Source organism: Ovis canadensis, chromosome 2 (assembly GCF_042477335.2).
Source record: "Ovis canadensis isolate MfBH-ARS-UI-01 breed Bighorn chromosome 2, ARS-UI_OviCan_v2, whole genome shotgun sequence".
Lineage (NCBI taxonomy): Eukaryota > Metazoa > Chordata > Mammalia > Artiodactyla > Bovidae > Ovis > Ovis canadensis.
In genome coordinates this window covers 67,331,909-67,342,879 of record NC_091246.1, presented here as the reverse complement: position 1 = coordinate 67,342,879, position 10,971 = coordinate 67,331,909, and the positions used below count along the sequence as shown (strand labels likewise).

The 10,971-nt window shown below is 39.6% G+C and overlaps 1 protein-coding gene across 1 annotated transcript in view; it reads left to right on the top strand.

The window, feature by feature from the left end:
* The first annotated feature begins 333 nt into the window (after window positions 1-333).
* Window positions 334-10,971, top strand: part of CFAP95 (cilia and flagella associated protein 95) — a 99,378-nt gene continuing 88,740 nt past the window's right edge. Inside the window, exon 1 of the mRNA XM_069574107.1 lies at window positions 334-568. Within this exon, the coding sequence (XP_069430208.1) occupies window positions 417-568 (152 nt within the window). The 5' untranslated portion in view covers window positions 334-416. The remainder of the gene's footprint in view (window positions 569-10,971) is intronic.

Genomic DNA, 10,971 nt, shown 5'->3' with positions numbered 1-10,971 from the left:
CCAGTACTCTTGCCTGGAAAATCCCATGGACAGAGGAGCCTGGTGGGCTGCAGGCTGCAGTCCATGGGGTCGCGAAGAGTCGGACACGACTGAGCGACTTCACTTTCACTTTTCACTTTCATGCATTAGAGAAGGGAATGGCAACCCACTCCAGTGTTGTTGCCTGGAGAATCCCAGGGACGGGGGAGCCTGGTGGGCGGCCGTCTATGGGGTCGCACAGACCCGGACACGACTGACGAGACTTAGCAGCTGCAGCAGCCTCTCTATTGGCCCCGCCCTTCCATTGACCCCGCCCCTCCATTGACCCCCGCTCCAGGTTGCTTAGGAGATGAGAGACGCCGAATCTTGGACTGTGTCAGCATACGGAACAGGATAGGTACAGAGAGAAATCCTTCGAGGTCTGTGTCAGGGCCGCCATGGATAGCTCTGACAGTTCCTGCCAGGAATGGTGCAGCCATGGACAATACTTGTTGGAACTCGGACCCACGGACTTAATGGAGCGCAAGGGCTCCCTAACCCTCCGCTCGCATCACAAGAAATACTCGAAGCCAGTATTGGTGCATTCCTGGTGAGCGAGCTCTCTTCGGGTTCCTAGGTGCTGGGAGATGGAGAAGAAGGGAAGGGATGGGGGACGGAGGAGGAAAGGAGAGTAAGAGACAGAGGACCAGGGTGAAGAGCGTGAAATAAACAGGAAAGAATAAGAAAAAGAGGAAAAGAAGAGCAGATAAAGAAAAACATCATTCAAGAGAGAGAAATCAGAAGAGAGAAAAGAAAGGGAAACAGATTTTCAAAGGAGAAATGGAGAGTGTAGGATTGAGAGTTTGGGCAGGGCAGACGAGAGGTAGAAGAGGCCTCCAAGAGCAGCTCCCTAGCACACACGGAGACCTGCTGCCACCAGACCCTGTCTGCCAGAGGTCACAGATCACCCACACAGAGAGTGGAGGTAGAGGGTATCTGCAGAGGCCAGGGAATCATGACAGAGTCTGTTAGGAGACCAAGGCACAGGAGGAGATGTCTGTTCAGAGGATGGCCTCAGGACTGCCATTTCTTGGGGGCAGTGAAACACAATGAATGATTTGAAAGAGGTCCCTAAAATATTCCCTGTGTCCCCCACTGGGTAAACCAGCAAACAGACTTTATTTGACATGCACTGTGTTTACATTTTTTCTTTTAAATTAATTCACCACATTTAAAACCAGAAGATTTCACATGGAAATAGAGGATTGTGTCTTCTTTTGAAAAGATGAAAGCCTTGGCAACAAAGAATTTTATTCTTTCTGGCAGCTATGAATGTACTGGGGAGTTGAACACTGGCTACTGTTTAAGATGAGTCTACTCCTTTCTTTGGTAATTTTGACTTCTTGCCTGATCTCAGGAAACATTTACTTCCCTGCATTAAGTTTTGGGCTTGGAATTCATTTAGAGATTCTGCTGTTTAGTAACTATGACAGTGCCCAGTAGCAAAACATGACACATATAATTGGGAGGAAAAAATGAAGCCTTTTAGAGCATTTAGAATTCTGTCCTTTGGGTCAATTTTCCTGGCTGTATTGTTGAGAATTATTGTTTCTGGATTATTTGGAATATTCTGGTAAAGAGGAAGATCTGAAGTGAAATTTCATATCTTGTCCTCTTTATACTTTCACTTTTGAAAGAAAATAATTTTGGCTCTAGCCCAGGGCTAAACTTTCCCTGATCCCTTCATTCATGTAATGTATGTGACTCCTGTTGTTTCTGTTTTGCAAATTTTTACAGCCTACTCCCTTTCCCATGAGCTTTCTCCCTTACTTTTACTTCTTATCCCTAAAACCAACTCTTTGCCTACTTTGAACTCACTATGACAGGTTATATTAATTTGAAATCAAAACCTACACTGGGAAGTAGAAAAATCCTCTTTAGCCTCATAGAAGTGTTACCCCACAGGCCTCAGGCAAAACACTTAACTCTTCCATGATTTTGTTATTCCATAAGGATTTAGGTCATAAAGTAAATCACTGCCAGAAATTGTTGTTAAGGAGAAAGGCATTTTTCAAGTGGACAGTGCTTCTGCTCCCTTCTGTACCTCTTTTGCTTTGAAGATTTTGCTTGTGGTCATCACAGACATCAGTAACAAAACACAGAAAAATATGTATGAGGAAGAGGATGAGGATCTTGGTGGGAGAAAAGGGTGGTGTAACTGAAAGTCGTTCTGATCACTGCTGGAACTGTAGAGAGTTCTCATGTTGTTGGTTTTAGAAAGAAGGTTTGGGAGCAGGAAGAAATAAATTCAACCCAACAAATATTTTTATGTCATGGGCTTTGCTATGTGTTGGAGATACAGAGATGGATAAAGTGGTTCAATGAGATAATTTATATAAAGCATTTAATACCATGCCTGTGCATATAAGGAGTCAATCATACATAGTAACTAATATTTATTTAGTATAATATAATGATTAAAAGCTTGGATTTTAGGTTTCAATACCAGTTCTGCACCTTGTGATATGGTAAGTGATATGACTGTTCTAGGCCTCTGTAAAATGGGGTTGATAGTATTATTATAAGATTAAACAAGGTATTATATGTGAAGCATCTTTTGACAGATAGCCTAGCAGGTAAACACAGTAAAGATTATACACATGTATTAGGACATGATCATTGACCTCAATGAATTTCATTGGCCAATAAAGTAGAATGTCAATAAATTCAGTATAATTTGATTTGTGCAAAACAGAGATGAGTGTAAGAGGCAAATGTAATAGGAGGGGGTGGTTAGTGTGCATATGGTTTTCTGAGCAAGGTTTAGAGGAAGAATAGGGGTTCTATAGGTACACAAAAGAGAATAGACAAGAGCAATGTAATAGGAAGAAGCAGTGTCAGAGGGAAATAGAAGAGGTTCTCTCTAGTTGGTAAATGCAGTTGATCTCATTCCTTGTAGATTCTGTATTTGCAAATTCCTTGCAAAAATTTATATGTAACCCCAGTCATTACTTGCAGTGCTTTCATGGTCATTTATTGACATGTGCTGAGAGGCAAAAAATTTGAATCATCCCACACACATAGTCTCAGTTGATGTCAGACACTCTGCCTTCTTGTTTTAGCTCCTCTTCCTGTAAACAAATATTTTTTTCACAGTCTACTTAGTGCCATGTTTTTTGCATTTTTGTAAATTTTGTTGGTGATATTATTGTTCAGGTGGCCCCCAAACATAGTGCTGAAGTGCTGTCTAATGTTCCTAAGTGCAAGAAGGCTGTTATGTGCCTCATGAAGAAAGTATGTGTGTTATATAAACTTCATTCGGACTTGAGTTACAATGCTATTGGCTGTAATTTCAATGTTAGTGAGTCAACAATATTTATTAAATAAGATGTGTTTAAACCAGGGACACACATAAAACTGGGTCATGTATTGATTAGTTGATGAAAATGTGACCTGAGGCTCATGGGAACCTAATCCTCTATTTCCCCTAGGAACAATGATTCAGTATATTCTAATTGTTTGTGACTTTTTAGAACATAACAGCCTCAAATAATGAGAATCAGTTGTCAAATCTGAGAAACATTCGCATTTCTCTGAGCTGGCTGTGCTGCTGGCATCCTTGTTTTCCTTCCATATCCATTCACCAAGATCTTTCCTAAAAAAAATTATATAAAGTTCAAATTGTATAAATTTCTAGATGAATAAATGTCATTGACCATTTTGTTTTTATGTATTCTGGTCATCACTGTTTGCTTTCTTTTGACTTATTTTGTTATATATTAAAACTTTTATTGAATTTTTAAAAGACTTTTATTGAATTTTAACCTTATGTTAGTGATTAATTGATGAACACCTACTATCTAAAATACACCATTTGAGGGTATGTCAATAGTGGTTCAGTGGTTAAGACTCCATGCTTCTGCTGCAGGGGCCACAGGTTTAATCCCTGGTCAGGGAGCTAAGATTCTTCATGTTTCATGGTGTGGCATAGAATAAAACGTAAAATAAAATAATCATTTGGTGGCCTCTCAGTTGAGTAGTTGATCAACTAAGGGACTGTGCCTATAGGTTTGCAAAATATAATCTAACTGGGAGAAATTCTGAGGTACCTCTCAATAAACATTTAAGTGATTCCTGTGTTCCTTTTTATGCAGAATGTAATGCAAGTCTGTTTGACTTCACTACACATTAAAAACAGTTGTGTATAATAGACATGATAAGCTGAAATACCCAGAATGGTTGTTAAAAGTGTTTCTGGTCCATTACTGGATAAGAAATTGTATAGGAGCCTTGTCTTCTTGCAGTTGGAGTGGTGAATAGAGAGGCATATCACTTGCATTATACCTTGATGCTTCTGAAGAGAAAGATTTTTTCTAGAAATTATCTTTCTCTATTCATTCCTGTAGCATTTATGGACCTATATCATCAGATGTTTCCATTGGAAATTATGAGTTGAGGGGAAGTTTCCTCTTGGGATATCTTCCCACTCATTGGAATAATTAAATACTAAGAACCAGGACAACTAGATTTGCCCTAAATAAATTCTCTAGTGTGAGGCTATTTCTTATTTATTTATTTATTATACTTATCTCTTTTTCCTTGGCCAAATTGACATATGGTAGTAAGTGATGGGAGAAGGCAATGGCAACCCACTCCAGTACTCTTGCCTGGGGAATTCCATGGCCAGAGGAGCCTGGTGGGCTACATTCCATGGGGTCCTGAAGAGTCAGTCGCGACTGAGCGACTTCGCTTTCACTTTTCACTTTCATGCATTAGAGAAGGAAATGGCAACCCACTCCAGTGTTCTTGCCTGGAGAATCCCGGGGACGGAGGAGCCTGGTGGGCTGCCATCTATGGGGTCGCATGGAGTTGGACAGGACTGACGCAATTTAGCAGCAGCAGCAGCAGTAAGTGATGAGCCAAAAAAATTCACTCAAGTCTCCATGGAGACAGTTCATGCTCTGGTCTCCATGGTGACATTTAAAGAGTTTTAAGGACTCACTCAGGTTAATTTTATATATTTGTAATTTCAATTACTTCTCTCTCCTGCCTGAGTCCTAAATTAAAGGGTATTTTACTCTCCTGCCCCACCACCCCCATTATAGAAAGAAAACAGAAAGAGAAAGGGGAGAAAGTAAGAAAAATTAAAATGTGGTGATAATTGTAGGGTAGGGAATTTTATAGTTTTAAAGTTTTTTACAGAAAACCATTTGGGCAGGGGAAAGAAATTAAAGAACTTTCTATGATGCTCTTCAGACTTATATTCTATTGTGCTGTTTGAACAAGGAGTTCATATGAATTCAAGGTACTTCACATTGAGAGGAGAATCCAGTTTCAAGGCACTAGGATATCATTACTATGATAATTAGAAAATAGAGATAAATTTTCTAATGTGCTGTATGTTCGTCTTACATTTAATCAGCAGTTTTCTCGTGGACTAACTTGGAAGTCTTTAGAGTCCTTCGCACTGCTAAGGACCAAGCTAGAGTTAAACAGATCTTCTCTATCCATCAATCCCATCTTCTCACATCTCCAACACACACTCAGGATAAAAAGGCAAAGAAAATAAAGTAAGTTCTTTAGTAACCACATATTGCAGCCTGCCTCTATTGAAATCCATAAATGCTTCCTCTTCCAGCAAGCCTCCATTCTTTTACTTTAACAACTTAGACCCTCAGTCAAAAGCTTTTAACTCTTCTTTTGTGCATTTTAAATGTTTGGTTATATGGAGAGGAAAGAGTTTTTTTGGTCAGTAATGAGAATTGAGAAGAGCAAGCCTCAGGGTAAATTATAAGAACACAGTTGGTGCTCAAATAATGTTTATCAAAGAAATGAACAAATGAGCAGATAGAAAGGACACACACACAAACACAAAAGGCATTGCAAGCTGGGGGCCTCTATTTTATATTTTAAAAAGGCCCTAAGGTGAAGGACTATAGGATAATCCAAATCCATAATAAATCCAGAGCTGATTTTCACAGTCTTGACCCTTAAAATTTTTTTAAATTAAATTATACATAGTTGATTTACAATATTGTGTTAATTTCTGCTGTACAGAAAAGTGACTCAGTTTTACATATATATTTTTTTCAAATTCTTTTCCATTATGATTTATTACATGATATTGAATATAGTTCCCTGTGCTATACAGTAGGACCTTGTTGGTAGTCTATCTTGTATATAATACAAGTTTGTATTTAGCTAATCCCAAATTCCCAATCCTTCTTTCCCCCCAGCGCCCTCCCCCTTGGCAACCACAAGTCTGTACTCTGTGAGTCTGTTTCATAGAAATGTTCATTTGTGTCCTATTTTAGATTCCATATATAAGTGATAGTATGTGGTTTTAATCTTTGTCTTCCTGACTTAATTGGTTTGGCATAATAAATCTCTAAGTCCATCTGTGTTTCTGCACGTGCACAGCCGTGATCCTGATACAGCAGGATGACACTGAAGCATGTTTGGTCACTTCTGTAGAGGTAAGATTAGAGGATTATAAAACATTAGGTTTTGATTAGAATGGTAAAGAATTTAAAAATGGGAGCTAAACATGTACTCTTCCTAGATGTAGTACACGAATTACCAGGAATGTATTATTAATGACAGGTACATGAATAACGGGTACTTAGGAAATTTTTAGTTAGTATAGGGACAAATGATAGCTACATTTTAAAGAGGCATTCTAATTTCTTAACTCATACTTAAAAAAAAAATTTGGCTGCGCTGGGTCTTCATTGCAGGGTGCAGGCCTTCTCTTGTGGTGGTGCAAGGACATCTCTAGTTGCAATACATGGGCTTCTCTTGTAGGGCACAGATTCTAGAGTGCACAAGCTCAGGAGTTGTGCCTTAACTCGGGCTTTAAAACACATATCAAGTTATAATAGTGTGTGACTGTTTAAGATGATGTGATAGTATAGATGGGGAAACAGTGGAAACAGTGTCAGACTTTATTTTTTGGGGCTCCAAAATCACTGCAGATGGTGACTGCAGCCATGAAATTAAAAGACGCTTACTCCTTGGAAGGAAAGTTATGACCAACCTAGATAGCATATTCAAAAGCAGAGATATTACTTTGCCAACAAAGGTCCATCTAGTCAAGGCTATGGTTTTTCCTGTGGTCATGTATGGATGTGAGAGTTGGACTATGAAGAAAGCCGAGCGCCGAAGAATTGATGCTTTTGAACTGTGGTGTTGGAGGAGCCTCTTGAGAGTCCCTTGGACTGCAAGGAGAGCCAACCAGTCCATTCTAAAGGAGATCAGTCCTGGGTGTTCTTTGGAAGGAATGATGCTAAAGCTGAAACTCCAATACTCTGGCCAACTCATGCAGAGTTAACTCATTGGAAAAGACTCTGATGCTGGGAGGGATTGGGGGCAGGAGGAGAAGGGGATGACAGAGGATGAGATGGCTGGGTGGCATCACTGACTCGATGGACATGAGTCTGGGTGAACTCTGGGATTTGGTGATGGACAGGGAGGCCTGGCATGCTGCGATTCCTGGGGTCGCAAAGAGTCGGACACGACTGAACGACTGAACTGAACTGAACTGATAGTAGATCAAAGATGTGGAAATATATTTACTATCTAGTCGGTAGCAGAATTAGAAATTTTCATGTAAACAGATACATATATAAAATTTGTTTTCTAAAACTGATCCTCAAGGTTTTTCAACTGTTGGTTACTAGAGAAAAATTCAAACATGCCAATTAAAGGATTTCTCTATCTCTGAGTTTAAATAGTTTGTTTTAGATTAAAATAGTCTCTTTCAGAACAGTGCCCAATCTTCTGAGTCCTACCTCCTCCACCCTCTCCTTTTCCTGGTGTGATCTGTGTGTGCATGAGGGACTGAAGTTATATGGTATTTTGGTGATGGGGTAGTGAGTCTCCCAGATCTACATGTGGGTCCTTGTTCTTGCTCACTTCATCCTTAATCCAACTTCTGTCCTAGCTATTGGTAAATTTTTGACTAATCCACTTGGTTCGTTGAAGACCTGAAGGGTCTGCTTACAGACTCATTTCCATTTTGGCTCTCCTTAGCACTATAGATCCCCATGTCAGCTCATCCTCCCCTGTCCCCTGACTTAGGTTGGCAGTAGCGCTGTGGTAGGGGTACCTCATCCCAGAACATAGTGGTCCTGTAGCTGGCCCACTGACTCTCAAAGTTTAAGAAATTTAGCCCTTTTATTTCTTAACAGCTCCTCACTTTCAATAAAACCATCTGACCCAGGACTAAAGAGGGCTTCCCAGGTGGCTCAGTGGTAAAGAATCTGCCTGCCAAACAGGAGATGCAGGTTCGATCCCTGGGCTTGGAAAGTCCTCTGGAGAAGGGAATGGCAATCCACTCCAGTGTTCTTGCCTGGGAAAACCCATGTACAGAGGAACCTGGCGGGCTATAGTCCATGGAGTCACAAAGAGCTGGACACAATTTTGTGACTAAACAGCTGCAGCAGCAGGACTAAAGGAATTTATTGTTATTCAGAAGTTAATCATCAACACTTTATTTTTCTTAATATCCGGAACAGTCGTAGATCTTCCCAGTGCGAATGTGGATGCCTCTGATTTATTAGAATAAAGACTAAAGAGTTAAGCAAAGAAAAATGTAAAGGGTAATATTTGAAAATATAATCTCATTTTAAGTAAAAAAAAGAAACAGCATGTAATAAATTCTTTTGTTAAAAATATATGTCTATATGCATTGGAAAGAGGCTGAAAGATATTTACTATGCAACATGAGATATTTTCTTACTGGATGGTGGATTTATGGATTATTTGTCCTTTTCTTTTTTCCTATTTGCCACTTTTACATTTTCCATAATGAATGTGTATTATTTTCATAGTAAGAATAAAGTAAAAGTACTTTAAAAAATTTGATATTGCTTTCTACAGCTTTTCCCTTGGAGCAAACATTCTCTAAATGATCAGAATTTAAACACAATACTTCATCTCTTTCATAGTCTGAGTCATTCTTCATGGTTTATTATGGATCTTTTTAAAATATCTTTTTAATTGCCAGTTTATGTTGGATAAAAAGGATGATGCTATTCACATTCATTTAGTTTAACCACCCTTTCATTCTTGTCTGTGTTCTATAATGGTTGGTCCTACACGATGGTTATTTTTAATCTTAGTGCTACATTCTTATTCCTCAACATACGCACATGCCCACAAATGCTTTTGAATGTAGTAGTTTTGGGGAGGGAAACATCTTATTTTCTATTTTTCAGAATGATGCAGGACATTGTGCATCTTTTTGTCCTAACTGTATTTTTCTTTCAGTGCTACTTTTCTCTTTGTGAAATCCCAACCAAATTCATTTTCTGAAAACCAGTGGTTATAAAATTGTACCTTGACCTTTGTGTGAGGTTTTGCTTAATTTACCTGATGGCCAAAATAAAACAGTTTTACTTGCAAGATGAACCCTTGACCTGTAGGGCAGATATTATAGGACAGGCATTTCCTCATATGGGTGTACTTAGATTAGAAAAGATCATTGCTGTATACAAGTACCTCTGCCAGAGCCAACTCCCTCCTGTTCTTGGGACCAGCTCTCTCCTGGGCTACAGGAGTCACCAGAGCCTTGTCATAATGCTACTGCACTCTTCTTCACAGAGAGTCACATGTGCTTTTTCACCAGCTTTCTTTCCCTTAATGATGGTCCCTTTCTAGGTAAGGATGTGTAGGGTGTGAGGGAGGAGGTAAGAAGAAGGTGGGGCTTAGTGATATTTTGATAAGGAGAGGTTCAATCTTATGGACCCCAGGATACCCAGGCTCAGGGCTCAAGGTTTTCAATAGGACTAGAATGAGTACTGTTTGATAAACTTCTCTAAGTTGGCCTGAGAAGCCACCTCATCAGTACTATTTTCTGTGTGTACTGATCAGACTGCAGTTGACAAATACTCAGCTTGCACTAGCGTAAGGAAGGAAAGATATGAATTAGGTCATGGTATTCATAGAATGATTGATCACGAGATAAGAAGAAGTGCAGGGATGCAGCTCAACTTCAGGAAAAACAGGTGTAAGGGATGCTACTGCCTCCAGGTCTTGCTTCACTTCTCCTCTCTCCTCCTCTTTGTTTACCCTCATTTTATCACTGAAGACTATGGGATACATGGCCGCTATGGTTCTGTAATTTATAACTTAGATCTTCAACCAACAAAAAAGTTGGTTTTAAGATAGTTTAAGTTCTGAATTTTAAAATTTCAGGTCAGATGTCCATTACTGGGCCAAGTATCTATTTGGGGTCATCTGACTGGTCAAGGTTAGGTAGAAAATGGCAGCTCACCAATAGCCATAGGGCACAATGGACATTCCCAGGAGAAAGGAGTGCTAGGCTAACCCCATGGACTGTGGCCTACCAAGCTCCTCCGTCCCTGGTTTTCTCCAGAGAAAAATGCTGAAGTAGGTAGCCATTCCCCTCTCCAGAGGATCTTCCCCCACACATCTGAGTTAAACCTGAGTCTCCTGCATTGCAAGCAGATTCTTTACTATCTGAGCCACCAGGGAAGCCCAATAATCCCATAGATATCTGCTATGTCCCATCCTATTTTGTAGATATTTAAATGATATAATACTATATCCTATAGAAAGTTACTGTAGTGGAGAATGAATTCTAAATTCCAAATACCCAAATTTATAACACAAGTTTAAAATATAATCCATTAATATATTGATGTTAATGGAAGTGACGGGATTTCAGTTGAGCTATTTCAAATCCTAAAAAATGATGCTGTGGAAGTGCTGCACTCAATATGCCAACAACTTTGGAAAAGTCAGCAGTGGCCACAGGACTGAAAAAGCTCAGTTTTCATTCAAATCCCAAAGAAAGGCAATGCCAAAGAATGCTCAAACTACCGCACAGTTGCACTCATCTCACACTCTAGCAAAGAAACGCTCAAAAATTCTCCAAGCCAGGCTTCAACAGTACATGAATCATGAACTTCCAGATGTTCAAGCTGGATTTAGAGATGGCAGAGGAACCAGAGATCAAATTGCCAACATCCACTGGATCATCAAAAAAGC